This window comes from Trypanosoma brucei, assembly GCF_000002445.2.
Source record: "Trypanosoma brucei brucei TREU927 chromosome 11 chr11_scaffold01 genomic scaffold, whole genome shotgun sequence".
Taxonomy (NCBI): Eukaryota; Euglenozoa; class Kinetoplastea; order Trypanosomatida; family Trypanosomatidae; genus Trypanosoma; species Trypanosoma brucei.
The window spans coordinates 2,151,180-2,178,338 of record NT_165288.1 but is presented as its reverse complement, the minus strand read 5'-3'; the positions used below and the strand labels follow the sequence as shown (position 1 = coordinate 2,178,338).

At 44.6% G+C, this 27,159-nt stretch overlaps 10 protein-coding genes across 10 annotated transcripts, besides 38 other annotated features; all 10 read left to right on the top strand.

Moving 5' to 3' along the window:
• Nucleotides 1–745: 745 nt before the first annotated feature.
• Tb11.02.5770 (mitochondrial RNA-binding protein) lies at nucleotides 746–1,171 on the top strand (the record flags this gene model as incomplete). The annotated part of the gene is made up of 1 exon (XM_823772.1): nucleotides 746–1,171. One exon carries the CDS (start codon nucleotides 746–748, stop codon nucleotides 1,169–1,171), a length of 426 nt encoding a protein of 141 aa, XP_828865.1.
• A 757-nt stretch (nucleotides 1,172–1,928) lies between these two features.
• Nucleotides 1,929–3,218, top strand: Tb11.02.5760 (hypothetical protein, conserved; the record flags this gene model as incomplete). Its single annotated transcript, XM_823771.1, has 1 exon — nucleotides 1,929–3,218. The coding sequence occupies one exon, from the start codon at nucleotides 1,929–1,931 to the stop codon at nucleotides 3,216–3,218; it is 1,290 nt and encodes a 429-aa protein (XP_828864.1).
• Nucleotides 3,219–4,349: 1,131 nt separating this feature from the next.
• Nucleotides 4,350–4,387: a microsatellite.
• Nucleotides 4,386–4,865, top strand: Tb11.02.5750 (hypothetical protein, conserved; the record flags this gene model as incomplete). The annotated part of the gene is made up of 1 exon (XM_823770.1): nucleotides 4,386–4,865. One exon carries the CDS (start codon nucleotides 4,386–4,388, stop codon nucleotides 4,863–4,865), a length of 480 nt encoding a protein of 159 aa, XP_828863.1.
• A 427-nt stretch (nucleotides 4,866–5,292) lies between these two features.
• Tb11.02.5740 (hypothetical protein, conserved) lies at nucleotides 5,293–7,065 on the top strand (the record flags this gene model as incomplete). The annotated part of the gene is made up of 1 exon (XM_823769.1): nucleotides 5,293–7,065. The coding sequence occupies one exon, from the start codon at nucleotides 5,293–5,295 to the stop codon at nucleotides 7,063–7,065; it is 1,773 nt and encodes a 590-aa protein (XP_828862.1).
• Nucleotides 7,066–7,718: 653 nt separating this feature from the next.
• On the top strand, nucleotides 7,719–10,565 carry Tb11.02.5730 (minichromosome maintenance complex subunit; the record flags this gene model as incomplete). The annotated part of the gene is made up of 1 exon (XM_823768.1): nucleotides 7,719–10,565. One exon carries the CDS (start codon nucleotides 7,719–7,721, stop codon nucleotides 10,563–10,565), a length of 2,847 nt encoding a protein of 948 aa, XP_828861.1.
• Nucleotides 10,566–12,252: 1,687 nt separating this feature from the next.
• Nucleotides 12,253–12,287: a microsatellite.
• Nucleotides 12,288–12,324: 37 nt separating this feature from the next.
• Tb11.02.5725 (hypothetical protein, conserved) lies at nucleotides 12,325–12,846 on the top strand (the record flags this gene model as incomplete). The annotated part of the gene is made up of 1 exon (XM_823767.1): nucleotides 12,325–12,846. One exon carries the CDS (start codon nucleotides 12,325–12,327, stop codon nucleotides 12,844–12,846), a length of 522 nt encoding a protein of 173 aa, XP_828860.1.
• Nucleotides 12,847–13,760: 914 nt separating this feature from the next.
• Nucleotides 13,761–13,796: a sequence feature (AT_rich).
• An 84-nt stretch (nucleotides 13,797–13,880) lies between these two features.
• Tb11.02.5720 (ribonucleoside-diphosphate reductase large chain) lies at nucleotides 13,881–16,397 on the top strand (the record flags this gene model as incomplete). The annotated part of the gene is made up of 1 exon (XM_823766.1): nucleotides 13,881–16,397. The coding sequence occupies one exon, from the start codon at nucleotides 13,881–13,883 to the stop codon at nucleotides 16,395–16,397; it is 2,517 nt and encodes an 838-aa protein (XP_828859.1).
• Nucleotides 16,398–16,489: 92 nt separating this feature from the next.
• Nucleotides 16,490–16,531: a microsatellite.
• Nucleotides 16,532–17,433: 902 nt separating this feature from the next.
• Nucleotides 17,434–18,246, top strand: Tb11.02.5710 (hypothetical protein, conserved; the record flags this gene model as incomplete). Its single annotated transcript, XM_823765.1, has 1 exon — nucleotides 17,434–18,246. The coding sequence occupies one exon, from the start codon at nucleotides 17,434–17,436 to the stop codon at nucleotides 18,244–18,246; it is 813 nt and encodes a 270-aa protein (XP_828858.1).
• Nucleotides 18,247–18,283: 37 nt separating this feature from the next.
• Nucleotides 18,284–18,303: a microsatellite.
• Nucleotides 18,304–18,970: 667 nt separating this feature from the next.
• Nucleotides 18,971–18,999: a microsatellite.
• Nucleotides 19,000–19,101: 102 nt separating this feature from the next.
• On the top strand, nucleotides 19,102–20,745 carry Tb11.02.5700 (endonuclease/exonuclease/phosphatase, putative; the record flags this gene model as incomplete). The annotated part of the gene is made up of 1 exon (XM_823764.1): nucleotides 19,102–20,745. One exon carries the CDS (start codon nucleotides 19,102–19,104, stop codon nucleotides 20,743–20,745), a length of 1,644 nt encoding a protein of 547 aa, XP_828857.1.
• A 157-nt stretch (nucleotides 20,746–20,902) lies between these two features.
• Nucleotides 20,903–20,939: a sequence feature (A-rich).
• A 106-nt stretch (nucleotides 20,940–21,045) lies between these two features.
• Nucleotides 21,046–21,105: a microsatellite.
• A 21-nt stretch (nucleotides 21,106–21,126) lies between these two features.
• Nucleotides 21,127–21,191: a sequence feature (A-rich).
• Nucleotides 21,192–21,203: 12 nt separating this feature from the next.
• Nucleotides 21,204–21,227: a microsatellite.
• Nucleotides 21,228–21,263: 36 nt separating this feature from the next.
• Nucleotides 21,264–21,302: a microsatellite.
• A 28-nt stretch (nucleotides 21,303–21,330) lies between these two features.
• Nucleotides 21,331–21,406: a sequence feature (A-rich).
• A 228-nt stretch (nucleotides 21,407–21,634) lies between these two features.
• Nucleotides 21,635–21,681: a sequence feature (T-rich).
• Nucleotides 21,682–21,717: 36 nt separating this feature from the next.
• Nucleotides 21,718–21,781: a sequence feature (A-rich).
• A 118-nt stretch (nucleotides 21,782–21,899) lies between these two features.
• Nucleotides 21,900–21,991: a sequence feature (T-rich).
• A 250-nt stretch (nucleotides 21,992–22,241) lies between these two features.
• Nucleotides 22,242–22,277: a microsatellite.
• Nucleotides 22,278–22,420: 143 nt separating this feature from the next.
• Nucleotides 22,421–22,449: a sequence feature (AT_rich).
• A 214-nt stretch (nucleotides 22,450–22,663) lies between these two features.
• Nucleotides 22,664–22,719: a microsatellite.
• Nucleotides 22,720–22,942: 223 nt separating this feature from the next.
• Nucleotides 22,943–22,977: a microsatellite.
• Nucleotides 22,978–23,096: 119 nt separating this feature from the next.
• Nucleotides 23,097–23,181: a sequence feature (A-rich).
• A 221-nt stretch (nucleotides 23,182–23,402) lies between these two features.
• Nucleotides 23,403–23,448: a sequence feature (AT_rich).
• A 102-nt stretch (nucleotides 23,449–23,550) lies between these two features.
• Nucleotides 23,551–23,651: a microsatellite.
• Nucleotides 23,652–23,774: 123 nt separating this feature from the next.
• Nucleotides 23,775–23,803: a microsatellite.
• A 76-nt stretch (nucleotides 23,804–23,879) lies between these two features.
• Nucleotides 23,880–23,908: a microsatellite.
• A 287-nt stretch (nucleotides 23,909–24,195) lies between these two features.
• Nucleotides 24,196–24,217: a sequence feature (AT_rich).
• Nucleotides 24,218–24,310: 93 nt separating this feature from the next.
• Nucleotides 24,311–24,366: a microsatellite.
• Nucleotides 24,367–24,512: 146 nt separating this feature from the next.
• Nucleotides 24,513–24,548: a microsatellite.
• A 312-nt stretch (nucleotides 24,549–24,860) lies between these two features.
• Nucleotides 24,861–24,907: a sequence feature (T-rich).
• Nucleotides 24,908–25,113: 206 nt separating this feature from the next.
• Nucleotides 25,114–25,133: a microsatellite.
• Nucleotides 25,134–25,296: a microsatellite.
• A 300-nt stretch (nucleotides 25,297–25,596) lies between these two features.
• Nucleotides 25,597–25,644: a sequence feature (A-rich).
• Nucleotides 25,645–25,789: 145 nt separating this feature from the next.
• Tb11.02.5690 (hypothetical protein) lies at nucleotides 25,790–26,506 on the top strand (the record flags this gene model as incomplete). Its single annotated transcript, XM_823763.1, has 1 exon — nucleotides 25,790–26,506. The coding sequence occupies one exon, from the start codon at nucleotides 25,790–25,792 to the stop codon at nucleotides 26,504–26,506; it is 717 nt and encodes a 238-aa protein (XP_828856.1).
• Nucleotides 25,810–25,848: a sequence feature (A-rich).
• Nucleotides 25,865–25,938: a sequence feature (A-rich).
• Nucleotides 26,160–26,192: a microsatellite.
• Nucleotides 26,411–26,430: a microsatellite.
• Nucleotides 26,507–26,753: 247 nt separating the features above from the next.
• Nucleotides 26,754–26,796: a microsatellite.
• Nucleotides 26,797–26,940: 144 nt separating this feature from the next.
• Nucleotides 26,941–26,963: a microsatellite.
• Nucleotides 26,964–27,017: 54 nt separating this feature from the next.
• Nucleotides 27,018–27,044: a sequence feature (AT_rich).
• Between the last annotated feature and the right edge of the window lie 115 nt (nucleotides 27,045–27,159).

Here is a 27,159-nt window from a genome sequence, read left to right as displayed (position 1 = left end):
ACCAACGGATGCGATTTTCTTTTCTGTTGATGACATCGTTGCGTTGGATGGAAATCGGAGGGTCCGGTTATCCACTGCGGTGAATTCCAAGAGTGAATGGGTGCCGGTGGTTTTATTGGGGGAAGTGGTTTTCTTCACGCTGCAACGTGAGAAGTTCAACCGTTCGGATACACCACTTAGTTTCGGGCCCGAAATCTGGGCCCAACAAATCAGAGTGCGCAGTAGCTTGTGCTCTGACACTTCTCACCGATGCATGAGCAGATCAAAGTGGTTGAAGTACAGGGGAGAGCAAGAGCGTTTGCAAAAGTACCTTTACCAAGGAATCCAAGACAGACTGCATGTTATCGACGACAGTTTTCCGGACCCTTTCAGTGGGGTCCCAGTTGATTTTTGATGGAAGAGGATCCTTATGGTCACAAAAACTCGTGCTCACACTCACGGCCGCTTGAGCATGATTATGCGAGGCGCGCTACGTTTTTGTTATTTTTAATGAGTTGTTTCTCAGTGTGTAATGTCGACCAAAGTGTCTTGTCTACCTCTTTCATGAGCCCACGTGTTGGTTTGACGGCTTATTCCTAATGTACCACTTCTCCTTCTGTCTTTCAATGCTATTTCTCCTTAGGGTACGTCAGTTTGTCCACGTGGATCGTTTCATCCTTCCAAGTTAGTAGGAAAAGAGAAGACCGATAGGTCACCATCACCCACATACACGCACACGTAAGAACTATTAAGTAACACCTTACAGATGATTCGCGCTTCCATAGTTAAGCGCATGGCTCCATGCACCCTCTTTCTCAACAAGGGTAAGGTGATATCGTGGATGTCTGGACGTGGTTTTGGTTTCATTGAAGACGACGCAGACAAGAAGCAACACTTTGTGCATTTCTCAGCTCTTCAAACGGAAACGGGGGGCTTTCGTGCACTAACTGTCGGACAGGAAGTTGAGTTCGAGGTTGCTTCGCAGGATGGCCGCACGCGTGCCGAGAATGTTACTTCTCCTGGAGGAGCCAAGCTTCCGTCAGGGCCGAGGCCACCAGAGGGAGCAGGACGCGGTCGCGGCTTCGGTGGCGGCCGAGGGGGAAGGGATTTTGGTGGTGATCGTAACTCAGGCAGGGGACGTAATGATAACCAACAAGGTGGCCAGCACCAGAGCTTCAGCGATGACTTTTAGATGCTAAAGTGAGCTGCGGTCGTCGATGTTCGGTGTGGGTGGTTGGCGGCAAGTGCTCTTGGTTTTTCTGCAGTTTTTGCCAGTGGTTAAGCGGAGGGGGAAAAAGTTCTTATTCGCTTTAAAGGAGAACGAGAAGATGATTTTTGTATTGAAGTGAACAATATAAAGGTAGACAAAGGGGAACGAATGCACATTTAACTGGTACAAGGGGTTCAACCAATACTGGTCAAGTCGCTGTTGATGGGCTAGAAGAGCATCGTAAAGACATAAGAAAAAGTAACGAACAGGCCCGGGGGCGTGAGAATATTGCTCAGTACGAAGTCCGTCATTTGTCAGCGTTCCACCGATACATCTGTGTTTCACTGAAACTAAGCCAGGGCACTTTTGCCAAGTTCTCACACACATGTTAATGAGGGTATATAGGTGGGAAAGGACGAGAGAATAAGTTCAACCTTAGTAAAACTCTTCCCTGCACAATCTTTCTCATGGGCTAGAGGGTCTAAGGAAAGGAGTGATGAATAGTAATGTTACGTGCGTTCCTTCCACTGTTGAGGTGTTTAGGGTGCAGGTCGTCTTTTTTTGAGCGTGTCTTAATGCTATATATAACGTGTCTCCACTGAGCCTCTTCCCTACGCTCTTTTTTTCTTTACCAAGCGTGCCGGGATTGTACCGGCTGCGGTGTGAACTCAGCTTGATTTTGTGTATCCTCCTCTCTTTCCCCCTCACTTAGTCTTTTTACCTGCATTCTTAGAGGGATATGTCAATGCACAGCGTAGAGGGTGCTTTGTGTTCGTGTTCTATGTGTAAGCTCACCTGCCACACTGCTTCGGTATATGCAAACCAGCGGAGGGCATCAAAACACGTAATGTTAGCCCGACCATCCCCTTTCTACGCTGAAACGGGGGGACTTCCACCAGAGGTTCCACAACTGGCCCCACCCCCGGAGCGGCTCGTCGTGTGCCCGGTGTTCGAGGAATACGGTTTCTGTCCGTTTGGCCGCATTTGTTTTCTGCCTCACAGTGGAGAAAAAACGCCATTAGTGGAGCGAAAAGGAACAAGTCGTGAGGAGTTAGAGCGTCTGCGGGAGAAGGCACGGTTGCAGGAGGAAGAAGAACTCTGGAGTTGCGACGTTTGCGGGTTCGATGGCATAGATGAAAACACGCAGGGAAGGGTAGGAGAGATGTATTACTATCGTAATTGCCCCCGATGTTCTCTTATGTGTTACTTTCCACACATAGCGTACTTGGTCGATGCCATCTTTGACGCCTCTGGTGATGATTACCAAATCTTTAAAGATGAAATTGATCGGTGTCGTAGGGAACTGCCGGACATTTTGAAGGTGCCACTGACGTACGAGGCACACCGTATTGCATCAACGGCATTCGCTTGGAGTCTCGTATCTCCCAAACACGTGAAGGATGCATTGGATGCTGCGTACAGGGCTCTTCCTGAGATGAGTTGTATTGTGAGTGTGGGAAGTGGCGTTGGGTACGTGGAACACATTTTTAACCGTGTTGCCAATGGCGTACCGGCGGCGCCAAGGGATCCAGATCCTGCTTTGGGCATCTCTTCGTTTGAGGGTGTGCATGCGTGCTTTTACCCCAAGAAAAAGCTTCCCATATACGCCTTTGACGAGGTTGCACTGAATTGTCCTTACAGTGTGTGTGTGTCGCTCGGGGGACCCGTTGCTCTGCTCTCATTGCAGTGTCCTACAAGTGTGCTACTACTCTCTTGGCCCCCATTCGGCTCTCCCAAGGAGGAGCAGAGCTCCATGGCGTTCGAAGCTTTGGAGTACTTCACACAAGCAGGTGGCAAGGTCGTCATTTACATTGGTGATGTAGCTTCGACAGGTGACTGGCGTTTTCACGAACTCCTCTACACTCACTATAAACTTGTGAAGGACTACACCGTTCGCAGAGAGGTGCGTCGCTGGAGCCCGCAAGATATGGGGCTTGTATACGCTGGAAATGATACCATTGGCGTGTACAAGTTAAGGAGTGAACGACTCCCTTCGCCACAATGGCAGTGGGACGGGAGATCCAGCTGAACGTCGTCGTGTTTGTCGAGAGTAAATACGTTTTCGACTGATCACACTCCTTGCTCTCTTCTTGTCCCTTCGCTACGTTGGCAGCAGAACACGCGGTCGATGGTCCGTCCATATGGACACACTTCTCCCCCTTTTTTCTTACCTTCTGCATGGCCCTGTGTGTGTGTGTGTTGGCATCTTTACTCTTTGTGGAGGGGGGTCTCGGGGAATGATGTGAAGAAGGGCTTTTAAATATTTTAAATAACAAATCTGACGATCGGTGCTTTCGGTGAGGGGGCCTTACATGTTATGCGGGTGAAGGGGGTGGTGTTTACTATTGAGGGAAAGGGTTAATTCGGCCGTTCGGGACCAGGAAGGGAGGGGGGGGGGCATGTCTACACTACTAATAAACAATTGAGGGGGCGGGTATTTAAAAAAAGAGTAAAGCAGAAATGTGGAAAGCATACGTCGTAGTTCAATAGAATTAAAAATGCCATTTAATGGATAGGCGGTAGTGAGAGGGGGCCCGGTTGTACAAACACAGTGTTCCGTTACCCCCAGCATGTTAAGGCGACACTGGTTTTATGGGGGGGGGTTATTGCAAATCCTTTGGTATAATACGATGTTTCGCGTGCGTGAGGCACCTGTGAGGCGCCCGATTTTTAAGCTGCTTTTACTCAACCATTATCATTACCGCACTGTGTTGTTGTTACTTCCTTTCGCGTTGTTTGTCTGAGGAATCCATCAGTTTCTCTTCCCTTTTGTTACTCGAGTGTTGTTCCACAGAGGAGTTGGGCATCTGGAATGTTTCCAATTATCCCTAAGTGGGCTCATCGAGAGACTGTGGGCTCGCTTGTACATGTCGTTTATACCACATGTGTTCACTTCAGTTACATAACCAACTGCTTTGCCATTCCTTCCCCTTTTGCAATTTCACTATGCACCACATCAATTACATCCAACAACGACAAGGAAACGAAGAGGTTTCGGACCCACAAGTTCCCCACTGGGCGGCGGCCGCGTATGCGGGCGGGTGGGACGGATTATACCCAGATTGCGCTTTGCTGGATTAAACTAACTGTATTGTCACGAGCACAATCATCACACCGATAAGCGTTGTTACACTCCGGCGTTTTCTCACTCACTCACGAAATAAATAAATAAATAAATATATATATATATATATATATGGAACTAAACCAACTCGAATTGTTTGTTGCGAGCACGGAGCACACTCGTTCGGATGCGTGGCGGTACCTGAGACGATTGAGGGTTTTGGATTGTAAGATAGAAGAGGGCTTCGACCGTCTTCACGAAATAGCAGTCCAGTTATCAGGCACGGATTCAGACGGTAATTTGGTGGATAACCAGGGGAATGGGACCCTGCAGCCCGATCGCAAGAAGCGGGGACGCCCACCGCTCTGTAAAAATGCTTTTACTGCGACGCCGTATAATGTTGGGCAAAGCCCTGACTCTTCTGTTCTGCTGGTTGACCCGGCTGTGGCGAATCTACATGAGGAATTCAGGAAACACAGTCGTTCAGTGAAGAGGTACGCGCTGGAGCGGGAACAGATTGCTGAAGAACTCGTGGCAAGCGGGAAGGAGTTGACTGAATACCTCGAAGCCCGGATGAGGGAATTTAGGGCCACCTTTAGCATCAGTGATTGATTCGCTCGCAGGGTTGACTTTTCCTTGCAACGCAAAACTACCACAGGTACGGGTGAAGGTGTGAGAAAAGCATCGGTTCTCCCTTGCAGGCCGCTGGAGTTGGGCCTACAAAGTGCGATGTACACTTTTGTTCTCGGGAAACAATGCCGAAGCAACGCTACGTTGTTAAAGGTAGGGATCAGGCACTATCCGTTGCGCGATATTGATTTTATCTCACGCTGCCTTCCACCTGCCTTCACTATTCCTCTGTACTGGATGACATCTCATCTGTGCCGCATTTTTCTATCTTTTTTTTTAAAAGGTAAATGCTGTCTCTATTTCCCCACAACATGCTAGAAGTGTGGTAAGGATCGAACACAAGTTGCGGGTTGTTGCTCACTTTTTTTTTTTCGTATTCCCTGTTGGCAGCGGTGTAGTTTGAAGGGTCATGACCAAATGGAGGTGGAAAACACCTCACCTTTTCACCGGTGCATTTTTTCCTGAGGAGATTTGTCGCGGCCTCATCGTATTCGCTAGTCGATACAAACTGGAGAGTAATGTTTGGGTTCCCAAAAGGCTGGTGAAAGGCCTGAAAGAAGGAATCACACTGCTTCCGAACGCTATTTTGTGCGACGTTTTGTTAATACCGGGATGTGCTGTTACTGACCTTGCAGCTCTTGGCCACGATCGTATACTGGTTAACGCCGCTCACACGACGGATGTGGAGTTCTTCGAAGACTACAAGGGCAACATCGCTGCGGGACTACACGGATCCTTCCCTCTGTCATCCGTTGGAGCTCCCTTTGGGGAATCTCGTGTTAAAGCGTTGAAGTTGATAGCCGGGAAAGCTTGTTTTAGGAGCCCCTACTGGGTGGGTGAGGGCTGCAGCAGCAGGCGCTTAATCAACGCGGAGCAAACACCCTTCCAGGGGCGCTACAACCCAAGCGATTGTGTTCTTTATGAACCCCATTCCCTCACAAATCAACCGTTTCCCCGTCCTATCTCTATACTTATGCGTCGAAAGGCCCTGCGCTGCGGTTATGTTTCTCGCACATGGGTTACCATGGCAGAAGGCGCTTCATTTGGCGTAAATGTTTCAAGGGAGGGAATGAGGGACTATCCTCCCATACTTACGTCGTACTTTTCCGGAAAGGGAGGTGCGCACGCCGTGGAGTACTTCTGCGCCGACCAGTTTGAGGACGCCGATGTGTTTCCGACGAAAAAGGAAATTGATTTGGCAGTTGGTGGCGTAACGATTGGCCAAATGAAGGTCAGTGGTTTTCCGTTCCTTTCCTCCCTTGCTAGAGAGCCAGTAAGTACTGTCAGGCACCGCTGTTTAGCGGAAGAGGTAGCAAAACTTTCCCTTCCCGTGCTGTTCAGTCTGTCCCGCATGGCTACCGTCCACTGCACCAATCGCGAGTTTCAGAAGGCCCTTCAGCGCTTTGCGCTTCTAAGGGGGTACGCCAATCCCTACTTTGTACTCCACACGGATGAAGTTGGTGGTGTCGTCCGCTTGAAGCCACGGGAACAGGGCATAACGTTCGTCACACCAGGAATTCATGACACTCATTGTGGTATGCAGAGCAGCAGTTGCTTCTTCAACGTAGAGCAGTTTGAAGACCCACTGCACCTCGAAGAGATGATAATGAAGACCCCAACAATGTTTCTTAACCAGGCTCCTGTTTTTGGAATTTCGTGCGCTTGGGAGTGTGTACGAGCCCAGTGCGCGAAAAAGACCCTTTCACGGATGTGGATACCAGCAACATTTCTAGACTATTTAAGCGACCGATGGACGCTGTCACCGGACGCTTTCCGCGTGGAACACATGTACAGTGCCTCCGGCCGCCCGTTTGTCATCTACAACATGTCGGATGTGAAGGTTCCTGCTGAAGCCTTGAAATGGTGGCCAAGTTACATACCTCATGATATTTTGAATAAACCATACAGCGGTACCCTGAAAAGTCTCCTCGCACTGCGTGCTTGGGAGCGTCGTTATACTTCCGCTCTGTGGGTTCCGCAAGAGCTGGTGGCTCAGCACGGGGCCACAGTGAGGTCACGTAGACGATGCAAGGGTTACTTAAGAGGGTGCCCCTTCGAGGATGAAAAGGGCGTCGTTTTCGGCGGAGGGCTGTTTGTAAATATTGAGGAGGTTGAAAATGCCGATTGGTTCTTCACAACGCTGCGCAGTGACAGGGTTACTGCCTGTGACATTGGTGTTTAGATGGTGGAGGCCTGCCGCAGGGCCGAAACAATCCGCCAATACTTTTGAATAATATTATCAAAGACACAAGCACTGGGCGACACCACAGAGCATTTATTGTGCTATTGTGGCCGTTGCTGTTGACTTTTGTGTGCTTTGTGGATGCTATTTTCTTTCACCAATGCCCATGTTTAACGGGGCTTGCTCACCTCCTTTCACATGGAGAGGAAATATGTGGTAGCACCACTTTTTTTTTGAGTGTTATTTTTGCAATGGTTTTCACAGATATTTTTTTTATTTCTCATTTTTGTCCTGTGTTTTTATGCTTCTTTAAACAACTTCAAGCCCTTGTGCTCGGTGCCTCCGGGTCGGCATCTGTAAGGAGATGTATGGATCTATTGAGCACGAGAAGTTTCACTTTAGTGGACGTGTGACCAATACGCTGTGACTTTTGACGGATTTTGACATCAGTGAAGGACACCCCTCCCACTCAAGAAAAAGGAAAAGTGATATTACTGGTATGAGGCACGGTGCCCAGAAGGACTGTTAAGGAATGGATGTGGTTACCATTCCTTCCTCATTTTTTCTTTACATCTTTCTTTTCGTAAAGCATTTCAAAAGCTAGCTGAAGTTATAGCGGCTCCAGGGGCTCTGCTCTTTGCGTAAGCGTTTCTATGCCTCCTCACCGCAAGCGCAGGCGGGAGGGTGACACGTCACGTCATCAAGGCGCTGACGACGTCGGGGGGCGCGAAGAAGATGATGATAGTGAACGAGACGAGGAAGAACTAGGCGAGGACCTCTTCGGTGACAACTACGAGCGCGATTATCTTCACCCTGATGAGGAGAGCGAAGTCCTTGAAGATGATGTAGAGGACGACGACTGGATTGACGACAATAGCGATATTTCTGTCATATCAGACTCCGGCCGGTTGGCTGTTGATGCGTTGCTCGACAGAAGAAATGAAATGGAACAGCGGTTGCGTGAGGAGCGAAGACAATTGGAGGAGGGTGTCTTCAGTGATGTAGATAAGGATTCTATTCCTAGCACTGGTAGCGACGGAAGTGGTTTTACAGCGGAGGGAAGCGTGGGAGGGAGAGGTGCCGGTGGCGATGAGGAGGATGAGGATGTTACCACTACCGCTGGCAATGACGATGGTGTGTACGTTCGCGGGGAGCTGGGCCCCATGGATTTTGACTGGCGGCAACCTCAGTGTGACCTGGTGGAGTGGCTCTCTCAGGAACTTCCTCGACACGTTGTGAAGAACCGTATCTACAACTTTTACCTAAACTATGTGGAAAATGGCGTCTGTGTCTATGAACAGAAGGTGCATCTGATGGCTCGTGAGAATGAGCAGAGCTTCCAGCTAAGCTACAGCCATTTGAGTCGCGTCTACGATTCTGTGTTGGCGCTGTGGCTTGTCGATGTTCCCGACGTGATGATTGAACTGCTGGAGGATGCAGCAAACTACTTTGCTTTTAAACTGTTTCCACATTACAGAAAAGTCCATAAACACATTCTGGTCCGAATATGTGACCTACCGTTGTGTGACCCAATTCGTGACTTTCGTCAGATACACATGAATGTCCTTGTGCGCGTTGAGGGAGTGGTCATCCGGCGTTCCCCCGTTTACCCCCAGATGCAGGCGGTTAGGTACGACTGTGTGCGTTGCAGCTACATTATTGGTCCCATATACCAGCGGGGAGATAAGGAGCAACGCGTCAGTTTGTGTCCTAGTTGCCACAGTAAGGGCCCCTTTCGTGTAAACATGACCCTCACAGAGTATCGCAACCATCAGACGATTGTACTGCAGGAATCACCCGGGAAGGTACCTCCTGGTCGGCTTCCACGGAGCCTGGAGGTCATTCTTACGAACGACTTGATTGACCGCGCGAACCCTGGAGAGGAGGTGGACGTCACAGGAATCTACCGCAACAATTTCGACCCGCTTCTAAACAGTCGTCAGGGCTTTCCCGTATTCACAACTTTGCTACACGCGAATAACGTGGTGCGTCGCACCGCTGAGGTCGATAGTTTTCGCTTGCCTGACGATGAGCGGGTCCGAATAATGGACCTGGCTAAGCACCCGCGTGTCAAGCGGAAGTTGTTACGCTCAATTGCTCCGAGCATCCACGGGCGTGAAGACATCAAACTTGGTCTTCTCTTGGGGATGCTCGGTGGTGTGCCAAAAGACGTGGGTGGCGATCAATCACATCGTATTCGAGGGGACATTAACGTGTTGCTTGTTGGTGATCCCGGCTGTGCCAAATCTCAGTTCCTCAAATTTGTGGAGAAGACGGCAAATCGCGCAGTCTTCACAACGGGTCGAGGCTCCACAGCCGTTGGGCTTACGGCTTCCGTGCATAGGGATGGTGTTACGGGGGATTTTGTGTTGGAGGGTGGCGCGCTTGTTATTGCAGACCGGGGCAGCTGCCTTATTGACGAATTTGACAAAATGTCTGATCAAGACCGTACTTCAATTCATGAAGCGATGGAGCAGCAAACCATATCCGTTGCTCGTGGTGGTATTGTCACTACGCTTTCAGCACGGTGTAGCATAGTCGCTGCGGCCAATCCTATAGGGGGGCGGTACGACCCCTCCATATCGTTTGACTCTAACGTCAATCTTACAACACCAATTCTTTCGCGTTTCGATCTCCTCTTTGTTGTGCGTGACGAGGTTAACGTGGAGTTGGACGAAAAGTTAGCAACTTTTATATGTCATTCACACATTCGAAACCATCCCCGAACGCAACAGGAGAGCCGGCGCAGTGAGCGAGAACTGCAGGAACGACTGTCCAGTTTACGGTACGCGCTGGAGAACGCATCCACAGAAGAGGAACGCCGGGTGGTAGAGGCGCAGTTGCAGCAACTACGTAACTCTCTCGCCAACGAGCCACTGAATGAAGATGAAGATCCGTCAAGTGATAAACCGCTGCCGCAGCAATTGCTGAGAAAGTATATTCTTTATGCCAAGGCACACTGTCACCCCCGTGTTTCCAATATCGATGCAAACACAATTGCGCGGCTCTACACGGAACTCCGACAGGAGTCGAAACATGGTGGTGTGGCGATCACTGTTAGGCATATGGAGTCAGTGATACGCCTTTCCGAAGCTCATGCGCGGTTGCACCTTCGTGACTTCGTTCGCGACGAAGATGTTAATGCCGCAATATCACTATTTTTACGCTGCTTTATTCAGACTCAAAAGTACAGTCTGCGGAGTGCGATGGAGAACAGGTTTCGTAAATACTTCGATTCCGATACGGAGCCTCTGCCTCTCATTCAGCATCACATAAAGGTTGCTGTCCATGCTATTCGGGCGTTCGAGCGGCAAATGTCAGGTGGCGTGGAGCCGACACGCGTGCGTATTGACGTAATGCAGCTGGAGCATTGCACAATGAATGTATCAAAGGAGGCTCTAAATGCCTTTTTTGATTCCGAGGAGTTCAAGAGAGATTATACTTTAATACGTGACCCCGGCACCGGTGTACCCCTTCAAATAGAGCACTCCCTGGTGTAACCCCGCAGGAATAATCTGCAGGTATGTGTTACTCCTTATCCGTTCTGTCCGCACCATAGACCGCACAAAGAAAAAATAAATACCTGCATGTCTCCCTTCTTCCGTTTGTTCTTTATCGAATGGGAGGGGATAATTCGGTTAAGGAGTCCCTCGCTTGGGGCTGCCAATAACCTGTTTTAGTTTTTGAGTATTTGTTTTGGCGGCACGTAGATGTTACTCGTCGTTTATAGCAGTTATTTGTGCAACTGTCGTGCCCCGTGACTTTCTGCTGTTTTTTTTTTAAAGTTCTTACCGTGCCCTGCATGCGTTTTACTTTCTTTGTGATTTTCACTTTAATGGAGTGCGTATGCCCACGTTTGGCCCAGTTCCTTGTTTTTTTGATCTTTTTGCACGGATCTGGTTGCATTGTCCTTCCACTATTTGGTTAACATTGTCTGCCTTCAGTTTGTGAGACAGAAGTTGGTGGGACATTTTCCATGCGTCACCAAAACCACCTCGAGTGCCGTGGTGTTTCATTCGTTCCTTTGAAGGACTCAAAAGGAAAAGGCGTTGCGCTCACGTGGTGGTGTGGCAGCACTGCAGCAACTATCTTAGTCAATGGGATGAAAATAATATTAAACAATGTGGAAGGGAAAAGCAAGCAAGCAAACAAACAAATCAGGCAACGTCCACGCAGTTTAAAACAAAAGGGAAAACATACATGAGGAGGCATTCGCTGGAAGTTGTTGGTGTTGACTCAATGTGTTCCGCAGAAGTCCAAGTTCTAACAAGTGGCGTGCCTCCAACTGAACAAACAGTAGAGGGTGCAGTGGGGTCGAGGAAGAAAGTTGGCGCAGGTGAATTCTATTTCTGGCAATGTTTAACTTCCTCCAACAGATTTGATGACGGTGGGTCGACTACTAGGTGAGAATTTTCTATGCCGTTGGGCCCACTGGCTGCCACCGTCTGAAACAAAAAAAAACAGGCGCGGATTTGATCGCGCACACAAGTGGAAGGTCCATATTTTTCTATTTATGCCAGAGGGTTCAGGCTTGTGTAACAGTTGTTGTTTCGTCATGTACGTTGCGTGTGTAAAACAGTGCTACTGATTTTTGTACTGTGTAGTGCTATTGGGGTGGAAGAGACATATCCTCTTGTATTGAGCTCCCACTCGCTTGTTGGAAACCCTTCTCAGGTGGGCATGGCACAGAAGTGGAAGCAGTTAATTTTTTGGATGCAGCGAGAAGGGAAGGACCGGTGTTGCGCATCGTATTTCTTCGTTTTGTCTACACTTCCTCTATCTCTGTATTTGCACATGTGCATGCGCTTTTAGAGGCCACTTTGTGGGCGTGTTTGCCTTTACTTTTCCTTCATTTCCTCTGCTTTTTGAACTGTTTTTTTTTTCTTGTCCGGGTTTGTGGCCGTACTTGTGGAATGTCGGTTATCAACCAAACTGTTTGTAACCGAGGGCAGTCGAGCGGGAGGAAGCCAAAGGGGATACACCAGGGGCCAATTCCAAGAAAAATATAATAACCATTTAACGAGTGGCAACGGGAGCGGGGTCCTATCAACCGAAAGGTAACAAAGTGAGGTGGGTAAAAAAAGGGGAAAAGGTCTATATAGTCAGCAATTATAGGGGAGGGCAGTGGCCATTCACACAGGCACACGGGAATATCACAACGACGGTAGCGCGGTTCAGCACATAATAACACACACACACACACACATACATACATACACGCAAGGCAAAGCAAAGAAGGAGGGGGAAAAAGAGAAGAAAATGGTGGTGTCTATGCAGAGGTCTAGCGCTAAGAAGTCTTCACAGGGAAACACTGGTGTCTCATCACCGCCACGAAAGCGCATTAGCTTTATGCAAAACAGAAATACGGTACGCCTCGTCAAACCACCTCCCCGCTGCTTGAATAGTGAATATTGGTTTACGGAGACTATGTCAATTGTGAAAAAGGGTGATGCGTTCGAAATTCGGCAGGGCAATATATTTACGCTAGAAGTGGAGAAACGCATGCAACTGACAAGTGTTGCATCACGGTCACCCACGACCTCCAGTTCCTCATCACACGATGGAAGTGATGGAAGGGTTTCGCTGCAGATAATGGCGGCCGACTTGTTTGGGTTGAGGAGTCCTTCTAATAAGTGGCTCAGTATTGCTTCTGTTAGGGAAGGGGAAGTTGAAAAGGTGCGAGTGATTTTACCGGAGGGTATCTATATGTTACGGTGCGTGGGAAGAAGGCCTGTGCAGGTGTTTGTGCTGAATTGGTGCCTTATTAGGCGGCTCGGGTAGTGTCCCATGTTTCTCACTTTTTCTTTTTAGGGAAGAAGGGAGGAAAGGGGAAAGGGAGTGTATTTTTGTCTGTGTGGTGAGGGGTACGCTTTCTCTTAGTTTCTTCATTTGTTAAGTACCATATGGGGTGTGTGAGCGTACACATGTGTGGGCTAATGACCGAAAGGAGCGCCGAAGGAAAGAGGCGAGGGAGGAGGAGGAGGAGGACGGAGTGAAACGGTTAACTGGCAGTGGGGATTCCTTGAAAAGAACTTGACGTCCCTTCTTCCTTTCCTTTAAAAAAAAAACAAAACAAAATTTAATGCGTACCAGTGGTTCTTTTCTATTCAGTCCCTCGCACATCGCGAGGCGGGAGAGTGAAAGAAAGGAAAAAAAAATGAGGAACCAGACTTTGAGGCAGGCGAAAAGGGATTAGCTTGTCTTATTTTATGTGCCTCCCACCATGTTTAGCAATGCACCGAGGTTACTTACCTCCCTTTTCTCCTTTTTCTGCTGCTATTTGCAACACCTCCCTTATTTACAACTGCACGTACGTGCGCATCTATGAAGCAGATTTCGTTCCCTCCTGGCGTGATGGCGATTGTACGCGTTTCTCGACTTCCACACGGTAGCGAGACGGCCGAGTTGTGTATATTTACCCGTGTTTTAACGTCTTTGTTGTTTGTGACTTCATTTTCCCCCTTTTATCTATCTTTTCCTGTTTCCAGTTAAACACAAGGTGTTAGGTGGTTGCGATAAACATGTGAAGGAGGCGCGCGTGTTCGAGTTTTTATGTTTGTGTGTTAAAAAGGGGGGAAGGAGAAACAACGTCTGTGACCAATGCAATGACTGACATGAGGTTGCTCCTCATATGCTTGAGATGTACTGTTTGAACCTTTCTTCTTTCTTCCCCTCCTCTCTTTCCCTCACGCCTCAATAATAATGATAATTATCATTATAAATATTATTTTGCAGTTAAACACGTTGGTTTTCAACAGAGAGATAGGAAGCAGAGCGGCTTTTTAAAAAATTTTTCGTTTGCAGTACCTAAAATAATGTTGGAAACGGTGAAGCTTGTGACCAAACGTGATGGGTCTGTGGAACCGTATGATGAAAAAGTCGTGCGCAGCCGCATCGTCAACCTTATGTCCGGGATTGATTCTTATTATGTTGATGTTGATGACCTTGTTCGTGTAGTGGGGGAGGGGGTGCGGGAAGGTATGAGCACCTCAATGTTGGATGAACTGCTGGCTGAAACTGCTGCTTATTGCGTAACAAAGCATCCCGATTACGGTCTGCTGGCTGGCCGGTTGGCTGTAACAGCTTTGCACAAGACGACGACAGAAAGTGTACTGGATTCTTTTAGGGTGCTACACGAACATGTTTCGCAGGCAACGAGGCGGCATGCTCCCCTTATATCAGAAGAATTGTGGGATATCGCAAATAAGCACTCTGCGGCGTTGCAGCAAATCATTAATTACGAGCGGGATTTTGATTTTGAGTATTTCGGGTACAAGACACTTGAGCGTTCTTACCTCCTTCGTGTCGATAAGGGGCGGGGAGTTATGGAAGTGGTGGAGCGTCCACAACAGATGTTCCTGCGTGTTGCCCTCGGTATCCATGGAGAGGACTTGGAACGTGTGAAGGAGACATATGACTACATGTCGCAAGGGTTTTTTACCCACGCTACTCCAACGTTATTCAATGCGGGGACCCCATTCCCACAAATGAGTTCATGCTTTCTTGTAGCTATGCGTGAAGACAGTATTGATGGCATCTACGACACACTCAAACAGTGTGCGATCATCAGCAAATCAGCTGGTGGGATCGGGATCCACATGCACAACATTCGCGCAGCGGGGAGCTACATCGCCGGGACAAATGGTACGTCGAATGGTCTGGTCCCCATGCTTCGTGTGTGGAATAACACTGCTCGCTATGTTGACCAGGGCGGTGGCAAGCGCAAGGGCGCCTTTGCTATTTATTTGGAGCCCTGGCACGCGGATATCTTTGGTTTCCTCCTTCTGAAGAAAAATACGGGCAAGGAGGATCAGCGTGCGCGGGACTTGTTTTACGGTCTGTGGATTCCTGACCTGTTTATGGAACGAGTTGAGAGTCATGGGACTTGGACGCTTATGGACCCCAACACAGCCCCCTTTTTGAGTGACTGTTATGGCCAAGAGTTTACTGATTTATATGAGCGATATGAAAGGGAAGGTCGTGGCGTAAGAACTATTCAGGCCCAGGAACTGTGGTTCCTTATCCTTGAGTCTCAGGTGGAAACGGGGGTTCCTTTTATGCTTTACAAGGATGCATGTAATTTCAAGTCTAATCAGAAAAATCTCGGCACGATAAAATGCTCAAATTTGTGCACGGAAATTGTCGAGTACACTTCGAGGGACGAGGTGGCCGTATGCAACCTAGCCTCTATTGCCCTTCCGCGTTTTGTGAAGGATGGCGCATTTGACTACGTTGCATTGAAGGAGGTGACAAAGGTTGTGACCAGAAATCTTAACCGGGTGATTGATCGCAACCACTATCCAGTGCGTGAGGCCCGATACAGTAATTTGAGGCATCGCCCTGTGGGTATCGGTGTCCAGGGACTGGCGGATACGTTTGCACTGCTTTCCCTGCCATTCGCACACCCCGAGGCAAAGAAGTTGAATAGACAAATCTTCGAGACCATTTACTTTGCAGCTGTGGAAGCAAGTACGGAATTGGCTGAAAAGGACGGGCCCTATGAAACGTTTAAAGGAAGCCCTGCTTCGGAAGGGAAACTGCAGTTTGATCTGTGGGATGAGGAGCGTAGGATAAGAGGTATGAACGAGGACTCTGTGCATTCACACTGCGGACTCTGGGACTGGGATAGCCTCAAGGAGCGTGTGGTCAAGGTTGGTATGCGTAACTCGCTGTTAGTTGCGCCCATGCCAACGGCATCTACGTCGCAGATCCTTGGTAACAATGAGTGCATCGAACCCTTTACTTCCAATATCTACGTGCGCCGGGTCTTAAGCGGGGAGTTTCCAGTTGTAAACAAACACCTTGTAAAGGAGCTCATTCGGCTTCAATTGTGGAACGATGATATGCGAAGAAAGATTATCGCATTAAATGGCTCTGTTAGCGGCATCAAGGAGATACCGGAACGGATCAGAGAGCTTTACAAGGTCGTATGGGAGATCCGACAGAAGGATTTGATTGACATGGCAGCCGACCGGGGGAGGTATATCGATCAGAGCCAGAGCCTAAATCTCTTTCTGGGAACACCCACCTCCAGTCAACTCACTTCTATGCATTTCTATTCGTGGAAGAAAGGCCTTAAGACCGGTATGTATTACTTACGCTCTCAACCTGCCGCTGATGCCATCAAATTTACACTCGACCCCAAGGCAATGAAAGAACTGCCGAAGCCGGATAAGCAAAGTAAAGAGGAAGTACACGGAAGTGTGGGCCGAGGAAAAAGGAAGCGGGCTGGGGAGAAGCCGACGGCGAACCATTCAAATGCTGGAGCTCCTAATCTCAACGGACCCCCAGACACAGACGGTGATGGGGGATGCCTGAATTGTGGTTCGTAGATACCTCTGTAGCGTCTTTTATTCGATGAGGGCCCCCAATTTAGCCAGTGGAGACGATGATCCAAACACATGAACAGGTAATTTTACATGAGTACGTATATATGTGTATGTATGTACATATATATCTATACGTACGATCTCCCCTCTTGACTGTGTTTTTGTTTTTTTCGTAAATATTTCCTCCCTCTTAAAAGAAGGAACTTTAATACGCGGAAAATGAAGGAAAAAGGAATTACTCTGCAACTTTTATTCTTGTTACCTCTCTTCGTTCTTCTACTCACCCGGTTTTTCGTCTACACGTTATTCCTTAGACCCGTGTTTTTTTTTTGTGTCGTGCGTGTGGAGATGCCGTGAAGGGATGGACCTCGGGTGACGGGGATAACTAATATTCATTTACCTTTGTGCTCTTTTCTTTTTCGTTTTTTTTTCTGCGAGGTCGTCTTCCCCTTCTGCGTCCGTTGGGATAACGGGGATAGGTGGATTCAGCGTTCTTGGAGAATGGCTAAAATACAAGATATAAATAAAAAAAAATATGAACAATAGATTGGGCTGCATTTCTCCGCTATTTGTGCTCTCTGCAAGGTGTAAATTTTTACACGCATTCTTCCGCTTTCTCAGTTTACATAGATAATTTATGGCTCTATTGCCATTTCCATGGTAGCCGTTACTACATGCTTTTCTTCGCCCTCGTGTGGGCACAATATTGGGCATATAATTCTGTTTGCCTCGTTTTGTCTTCTCCACTGTGCGCCCCGCATGGTTTGCCATATACTCTTGCCTTCCTTTCGCTAATCTCCCCTTTTTTCTTTTTCTCTCTATCACACATACAAAAAAATAATAATAAATCACTGTTCATGGTTGCTTGGGTGCCATAAGTCGGAACGTGAAACACAACTGTGAACAGTAACGCTTGGGTGTTTCGTTTTTTTTAGTTTATTTTTTCTTCCCATTCCCCCCCCCAATCGAATCACTTTGTGCGGTGACGTAATTGTTATTGAGTCACTGCCGTGAGTGTCCCCTTGGCCGCTAGTGTCCCATGCGGGCACTTAGAGGGGGATTGGTGAAGCGAGATGTAGAGAGATTGGAGAGGGAGTTGAAATCGTACACAGAGCAGTTGGAGAGGGAACGTGTGCGGTTAGATGTGCTTCGCGCACGACAGGCCGGTAGGGCAGATGGTAAGAGCGGGGAAAGTGAGTCTGATGCAGAAAAGCGACGGCTCACTCGCGAAAATGCAGCGCTTCGTAGGAAGTTAGCAAAACTTAGATCTAATGGCGGAAGCATGGTGAGGCACCCAGATGTAGCTGATTTGCACAACCAAACTGTTGCAGTGTTGCAAGAAGTAAGGCAAATCAACATGGAGGTAGAGTCATTGGGCATCGCTCACTCAAACCTAACCACCGCCATAGTTGAAGCACAGGCAGATGAGCGCGTCCGAGATGATCTTCGTAGTAAGCAATACAATGAACAACATGCTCTGCGCGACAGGCTGAAGGAGCTGAATGAGGAGTGGAGGGCTGTAGAAAAGCGAGATGTTCAACTTCATGAACGCTGCGCCGCACTACAGAAGCAGGTGCTCTTCAATGTACCTGAAAAGGAAGCCGCTGCGCTGAGGACTGAATATGAACAGCAAGAAGAGTCCATAAAATGCCTAAAGAAGCGCCACGAGTACCTAAAGGCACTTAATTATGGACTTCTAGGTGAGGACAAACTTTCTTCCACAAAGGAGGGACGGGCGAAACTTAATGCAGAGAAGAAGCTACGGGAGCTTCGACAACTTCTAGAGTCACGTGAGAAGGAATATGATAATTTGAAGGGTACCATCCATGCTTCATATGGCAGGAGCCGGTAGTTTTCTGCGCAGAACACAATATTCGCGCGCGTTTTACTTTTTGTTTTTGTTTTTGTTATTTCGTTACTTGTCTCTCCCTTCTTCCCCCCTTTGAAGTATCCTGTACATTTAACCATAGGGGCGTTACCTATCGTATATACTCGGGCGATTACCTGAAAAATAGCGTATGAAACGCGCAACAGGCGTCTCGGGCTCGCGCAAGCCGGGTGTTTCCACTTACGGTGGACATACATGTGAGGGACTGTTTCCTCGTTGTTGCTCATCTAAGTTTGCACCGCTCTGCGGTTCCGGATCTATAGATATACGTTGCACAGCACGCTGTAGAGAACATATAGTTTGGCTCATGTTCGGGTCGTTTCCAAGTGAAATTATATTATCCTGCGAATTTACGTAGGCACTTTCTGTTGCGTTTTTTTCTTCTGTGCATGTTATTTGCTGTAGTTTCTTTTTTTTTAAATTTTAAAGTTCGTCCTCTCACCTTCTTTTCTTCACTCCCCCTTTCTCCCGCTCGCGCTTCCATTTCTATTTCTCCCATTTTTACTTTTCCCCCTTCCGCTCACCCGACGGTTTATATCACTCGATACGCAGCTCGGTCAGAAAGAAAGCAATACCTTTCTGTACACGTACATAGATACACACAGATATTTTGTATCTTTTCCCGTGAGAAAGGGCTTCGAAAAGGGGCACGAGAGGGAAAGAAGAAACCGATAGAGCGGGAATCAAGTATATATATATATATATATATATATATATCAAGAAAAAAAAAGAGAGAGAAAAAAAAGAAGAGAAGTTGAACGCATAGGGAACGGGGGAAGGATAGGTAATTTTAAGACTTATTAGTGGGGCATTTCATTCATGTATACAACAATGCCTAACTCCCCACTTGCAATCCCGCATCATTTCCTCGATATCGGAAAGGATGAATCCAGTCCACCCATGACACGGAATGACACGAATTCTTCTGGACTCGCATCATTCCAACCAACTGATGACCAAGTGGCAGAAGGTTTCCCTTCGTTGGGAGTATCAACAGCATCACCGACTCATCGGACAACACTTCAGGAACGACGCGAAAAATTGCTCGGCGGGAGTTTTCTCAGTTTATGTGTCGAGACACTGCAGAACGATTGTCCAGAGGCCATTGAAGGGGATTGTAACAGCAATAGAACCGTCTTCCGTGGATGGTCCAAGACAGATTTGGGTGTCTCATCACAGGCATTGTCAAACAACGGAGTCGTTAGGCTTGTATGTTACAATATTTTAGCGCAGCGGTTTCTCTCCATGCAGCGCTATCCGCGCTGCCCTCCGTTTGCCCTCGCGGAGGACTACCGCTGTGGATTTGCAGAACAGGAGTTACTTCAGGCAGATCCTGACATCATTTTGCTACAAGAAATCAGTGTTGATGTGTTTGGGAAACCCGGCTTACTGGGCGAGAATTTGCGGGAAAAGCATGGCTTCATCGGTAACCATGTAGTGGTCACAGATTTGTCGGGCCGACCTCGCCATACAAGTTTTGATTCTTCAACTGACGGAGCTCAGGCCGTAGTTTTCCAAGAAGTGACCACTTCGTCTTCCAAGCCTTCCCCTTCAGGAACTGTGGAGAGCCGCCGTTCTAATGATGTCGCTGCTGAGAAAACGGTGGAGCCACCGCGGTCTGATTTGGAGGGTGTTGCTACATTTTTCTTGAAGGACCGCTTTGAGTTACTTGAAGTTATTCCCATTCGACTCAATGAAATAGCTAATGCTGATAAGACCCTCACACAAAGTGAACGACGGAGTTTGCGGAGAATGTCCCACAATGTAGCTCTTATAACCGTTTTGCGTGATCTGAACAAACCAAATGTAATATATGTGGTGTGCAATCTTCACCTCCTTTGGAGCGGCTCACGGTGCCAGTTGTGGCAGCTGCACCGCGTAATGAGTTATATTGAACAAGTTAAGGGGGAACACGAGAGTCACATAGAAAACTCAAATGGAGAGTGTCCAATCGTAGCAGTTGTGCTCGGTGGTGACTTTAACTCCGAGTCGTGGGAGCCGCCGATCGCGTATGCTTTGAACGGCTCGCTCCCCGAAAGCAGTAATGTTGGTGCATGGTGCGGAACACCTGGTAGGGAAACTGGTGCTTTTAGTCCTATTTCACGCGACACTGATGTTGATGTGGAAAATAGCAAATCAGGGACCCCAATGGTTGAATCGCCCTGTGGAGCGGGAGGTGGTGGTACATGTAGCGGTTTCACGGCCCCTGCAGCCGGGCACTCATTGGCTCTAACGGATGTTTATGAAATTTACAGGGAACGCCATCCGCGGCGTGTATCATTTGTGGATCCGGGAGATGGCGGTAAAGGTAAAGTATATGACCACATTCTCATAGACAAGAGGCATCTTGGTTGTACAGATGTGTTAAGGCTGTCATCAAGCACAAATCTTCCAGCACCAAACTGTCCGAGTGATCATTGCCCCGTGGGCGCCGTTATAGTTCCGCTGTGCTTACTCTCTTAAGGTGTCAGTTACCTTTTTTTTTTTTTGTGGTATGTGTTTGTGATATTATTGATTTGGCCGATAAGAAACTTTTTTTTTTTGCCGGTAAAAAATGCTTTTTGACCCTTTGCTTCACTAATACGCCGCAGGCTCGGCCGCTCCCCACTGACTGTTCCGCTTTCTTCTTTTCCTTTTTTTCCTTTTTCTTTTTTTTTAAAAAAAAAAAAGATAACTACACGCGCGCACGCCTTCGTCCTGTTTTGTCATTTTCTTTTGTTCTCTTTCTAAGTAACTATTCTTTTAGTGGGATGGTTTTACCTTTGTCGCTGTTAATGTCGCTGTTGATGTTGATGCTGCTGCTGTTATGACTGCCACCGCTACCTGTTTTCTCTCCTTTTATAATGTTGTTGTTTTTTCTTTTTTCCTTTGTCTTCTGTGTTTGTGTCTTTGTATGTGTGTTTGTTCTTACCATGTGGATGGGAGGAGGAGGAGGAGGAGGAGGAAAAAAAGAAGAATAACATGGCGGGGCATGAGGAGAAAAAAGAAAAGAAAAGAAAAAAAAGAAAAGAAAAGATAAGTGTCAAACAGCAGGAAAAAAAAAGGGGGTTTCTTCTCTTTCTTTCTTTTTTACCTTTTTGTTTTTTATTGTTGGATTTCCTTTTGCTTTCTTCTCGTCTTTATTTGTAAAATTCAAAAGTATGAACGACCACATGTGAGAGAGAGGAGGAAGTTGGGAAGTTGTGTATCAGCCATTATTACTTTTCATTACTACAATTATGTTGTGAGGCGCTGAATTCTTTATTCATTTTTGTGATTCTTTTTTTTTTTAAATTCATTGCTTGCCGTAGTGATGGAGGCTTAGTCGTTATTACTTTGACGAAAACACGCCCCTGCGGATTGTAAGGTTTTGAAGAAGTAAAAAAGAGGAAATTAAAAAGAAAAATAAAAGAAAAAAAACGCCTATTTTTGGTAATGACGTGGCATCGGAATTAATTCTTTTTCTTTTTCTTTTTTCCCTTCCCCTTTTCTTTTTTTCTTTTTTTCCCTTTCGCTTTTCCCGTGTTTTTAATCTTCACTACCACCTCCGACTTACGTCACTTTAGTGCCTCCTCATCCACCGACGCTGTGGTGACATTTATTGGAAACGAATCAACTTTTGTTTTCTTTTTCTTTTTAAAAAAAAAAATTAAAATAAGAAGAGGGAAAGAGGGGAAGAAAAAAGAAAACAAAAGAAACAAACAAATAAGCAAAAACAACAAAAAAAAAAGAGATCGAGAGAAATGGGATGGGAAGGGAAGGGACTTCTTCTTTTCCCCGTTCTTTGATATTTTCTTTCTTTTTTTTTTTTGTGAAAAAAAAAAGTCGTAATGGTTGCGTGCCAATTAATCACGAGTTGCGTGTTTGAAAATGTGTGGTTGCGCTTTCAGTTTGATATGACATGACGCAGGAGGTGGAGGGAAATGCGAAAATGGCCTTTAAAAAGTGTTTGTGTTTGTGTTTTTTTCTTTTCCCTTTTAAAAAATAAAAATAAAAATAAAAATGAAAATAAAAATGTATACGAGTGTACGGATTCGGAATATGCACATGTTGCGCATGGAATATACGGTAAATGTATATATTTTCTGTATGTTTCATGTAGAGAAGTTAAAAGGAAGAGGGTGAAGAGAAAGGTTTGGATGGTGGTAATGGTAGAAGGAAAATTATTAAAAAAAAATATATATATATGTCTGCTGGAGTGAAATCAAACAAAAAAGAAAAAAGAAAGAACGACAAAGGGAATTTTTGTTTTCATATTTTGACATAATTTTGTATGATCTTATCTTTAGTCGCACACCAGCCTCCATTCTTTCCTTTTTTTCCCCCTTTTTGGTTTTGGTTTCCTTTGCACATATTTCACACGCTCATCTGCATTGAGTGGTTTCCTCCGCCCTCGCTTCCATTATTTTACTTTTCTTTTCTTTACTTTTTTTTTTTTACTTTACTTTACTTTGCTTTTATCTTCTTTATTTTGTCTTTTCCCTCCCTTTTTTTTTGTTTCGGAGTTCCTCTTCTCGACAATTTCTTTTTTTTTTTTAAAGGAAATGGAAAAGGAAAAGGAGAGCAGGGGAGGGAGACGCCGCAGTAAAGGCATGCAAGCGTATACAAATACGAGTACAATTATATAATTAACGGCGATGTGCCTTCATATGTTGAGGGAAAAACAAATCATCCCCCTCCAAAAAAAAAAAAAAAGAAAAGAAAAGAAAAGAAAAGGAGGAATGGAGAGGGGAAGTGAAGAAATAATAATGACAAGAGAGAAAAAGAGGGAGAAAAGAAAAAGAAATAAGATCAAATGCACAAGCAGTTGAATAAAATGGAAAATTGACGGGATGTTTTCTTTTCTTTTTATTTCACTTTATTTCTTCTTGTTGTTGTTCTTACGTTTGTCTCCCATTTTATCATCATTTTTTTTTTTTTGACCAGGTGAAGTTTGAGCGCATGTAATGTGTGATGTGATGTGAGTTACATTACAGTTGAGGGGAGGTGGGGGGGGGCAGGAAAAAAAGAAGGAAAGAAAGAATGTGTGGGAACAAAAGATGTAAATATACGGGTCCCGCATTTTTGACAAAACGGACAAACAAAAGGGAATGAAAAATAAATATATTGAAACAAAGAAAAGAAAACAAATTAATGATAACAAAATATATAATTAATTATTTTACAAAAAAAAAAAGAATAATAATAGAGCAGGGAAGGCATACACACATACACGTGTATGTTTTTATGTGTTTGTGTGTCTGTGCGCGCCGTGGTTTTTTTTTTCCCCCCTTGTAAGTCACTATTAAAATTATTATTACTATTATTATTATTATTGTCGTTATTAATGTAGTTCATAATATCTTACTATTAACACTGTTATTATTATTATTATTATTGTTGTTGTTGTTCTCTTTTTTTTGTTTTTTCTTTATTTTGGTCCCACCATTTCCTCCTCCTTACTTTTTTCCGCACATATGTTTTCCTGTATGTACGTTGCGGCAAATGTTTTTTTTTTTTAAAGAAAAGAAAACTAATAATAATAATAATAATAACAACAATATTTATTGTTTTTTGTGTGTATATGTGTGAAAAATTACCATTTGCGGTTGCCTTTACATTTGCTGATGTGTGTGAAAAGGAGGTGGAAGAGGAGGAGGAGGAGGAGCGGGCGACGCCCATCATTTTTTTTTTTTTACCGTTTTGACAACTTTCTGTTTTTTTTTTTCTCCCCCCCCCCACATTATTGCGTGTGTACCTTTTTTTTTTTTGGTGTCAATTACTGCGGTACAGATGTAAAAAAAAAAAAAAGTTGAAAAGCAAATTATACTGGCGTTTACGTAGTAGTAGTTGTTGTTGTTACTGTCATTATCCGCTTTGCGCGACTGTCCGTATTTTAAGGGATGATTAAAGTATTTTTTTTTTTTTTAAAAGAAGAGAAACGAAAGAATATGCAAATTATTTAAAAAAAAATAATGAACGAAAAATAATGAGGGAAGAAATCGTCTTGACATTAATGCGGGGTCGGTTAGTGGATTAATGGATTATTATTTAGTGGCGGGATAAGGCAATATATATATATAATAATATAATATAATATATATATATATATATATATATATATATGTTTGTGTGTTTAGGAAGAAATTATGTATAATATAAGGGCGCGTCTAATAGTGATGGGGGAAACCTTATTTACTAACATCTTTTTTTTTCTTTTTACGTTTTTACTCTGATTTCTGAAAAAAAATTCTGTGTTCGTATTTGTAGTCATATATATACATATATATACATATATATATATACATGTGGCTTTGTTGTGTCGCATCGGTGTCGGTAACAGGAGGCAAGGCGTATTGTGAGGCTCAATTGCAGTTGTTGGGAATTATTGACGTGTTCGAGTAATATTTAAAGAACAAAAGAAAGAAAAATATTTAATGATAGAATGAAGCACAGCTGATGGTGCATGTAAAAGAGTTCGATAAAGTCGAAAATTTTCTTTTTGATCTTTTATTGTTTTTTTTTTTTTAAAAGGACGAGTACCTTGCCAGTTTCTGCAAAGGTGACAGTCCGCGGCAGGGGGTATGCCAAAGAAGGAGGTGAGAAGAAAAGAAAGATTTAAAAAAAAAAAATTAAAAAAATGAAAAAAAAAATGAAAACAATAAAACTTACTTTGAAAAGGTGGCCAATGGTTTCATCGTTGTTGTTTGCCGTAATCCTTTTTTACTTCTTTTTTACTTTTTTTTCTTTTTAAATCCTTCTTTTCTTCTCACCTCTTACGTCACTTCTTTTGCATTATGTGGCCCAAAGTTGGAAGTTTTTTCTGGATGGGGCATGGAAGTTGTTAGCTCTGTGATACATCCTTTAGGCCATTTGTTGTTGTTGTTGTTGTTATCATCATTATTACCATAATTATAATTATTATAATTATTATATTTATTGTTACTTCTTATTGATGTTGTGTTTTGTTTGTTGTATTTATTTCTCTCTTTCTTTTTTTTTTTCAAAGTTCTTTTATTATCTCTCCTGTTTTTCTCATTACTAATTACTATTATTGCTGGGGTTGTTGCTTTCATTGCTTTATTTGGTACTTCTCACATGGGTACAATAAACAAAGAAAAACAAACAACAGTGATCACTTTGAATTTCACAGTTTTGAGGTTGTGAAGAAAGTCGACAAAAAAAAAAAGAAACAACAAAGAGCAAAATAATAAAATAATAATGAGAATTGCATTGGGTCAATTTAGTCATGAGGAGTTCGGTGATGAAATTGTCTGATGAAATTATCCAAACTGGGGCCAAATGTTGAAATATTGCGGGACGTACTGCGGGACAAGTTGTTAATAACCGCATATATCTTCTTTTGTTTTCTTTTTTTCTTTTTGTTCGTTTTAGTTTCTTTTCGAACTCTTGTTTATACGACCTCCCCCGTCTCCTTTTTTTATCTCTTGCATGAGAGCGGCTCATTATTTGTTTCATTTTTTTTCTTTTTTTTTTGGTTGTTGTTGTTGCAAATGGTGCGTTCCGGTGGGACGGAGGAGGAGAAATAATGGACCTTTTGGAGTTCCGCTTGTCTTCTCTTTTTTCTTTTTTCTTTTCTTTTTTTTTAAAATTTACTTTGATGTTTTTTTTTGTTCCTCACTCGTTTTCGGTGTTTTTTTTTTCTTCTTACTTTTTTTTTTCGTTTCTTACTTTTTTGAGAAGGTTTTTTTTGGGGGAAAGGCACATGTGTTTATGTATGTATAGGAGGAGGGGAGGCGAGCTGTTAACCACTTGTTATTATCTCTTCCTTTTACTCAAACTCGCGTTGGCGAATAATTCGTTTCATTCTTTTGTTTCCTTTTCTACTTTTGTTGAATGCCTCATGCGATTCCTTCTGTTTTTGCTGTACCGTTTCACTGCGTTATATGCCACACCACTTTTTTCTTTTTTTTCTTTCTTTTTTTTCTTTTGTGTTGCATATTCCCACCGCTTGCGTGTCCAGAAACTCAATTATACGCTTCACGCACGAATATTTGAATTAATACATCACAAACTGTTGCTTGAGGTACTGATTCAACCTGGCAATGCCGGTGGTATTCACCCACCCCCTTCCTCTTCCCCTTTGTTTTTTTTTCGGTTTTACGGGCGTTTTTTAAAAAAAAATTTGCGCTTAGGATACTGCTTGAAGTGTTTTGTTTTGTTTTGTTTGAGAAAATATGTTATACATCATACATATAATATGCACGACAAAACAGAGTGCTATTATTATTGTTATTGTTATTAATTCATGTACGTATGTGTGTGCTTGTGTTTGTGTTTGTTTGCTTGGTTTGAGAGTGTAGGTTTAGGAGAACAAAAAGTAACTAATAATACACAGATATTTCGGTTTGTACCGTTGAATAAACGAAAAAAAAACCAAAAGGAAATAAATGAACAAAAGGAGTGCAGGAGGCACTTAAACTCTTTCTTTCCATCCTCCCCTGTTTTACCCGCTTTTTTGGTCGTTTTTTTTTAAAATTGCAATTCGTATGTTTTTTGTTTTTTGTTTTTTGTTTTTTTGTTTTTTTGTTTTTTCTACTCATTGCACTTACTATTGTTTCCATTTATTGTGGTTGGGAGACTAGCGGGTTGCGAGTGGTGGCAAACCCCAGTGGAGGAATTATTTTTCGTTTGTTTCGTCATTCACTTGAGTTGTGGATGGCTGCGGTCATTCGCATTTTTTCTTTTTTTTTCTTTTCTTTGCGTACAGAGGTACGGAGGAAGGTGTGTGTGGGGAGGGAGTCAATAAATACATGTAAATATATTTATATATTTATATATTTGCGTATTGTGGAGATAAGCCATGGGCTTCGATATTCATTTTTGTTCCGTCTTTTTCTTCTATTTTTCGTTGTTGTTTGTCTGTCTGTTTTTACCATTCATTATTCTCCGTTCAAC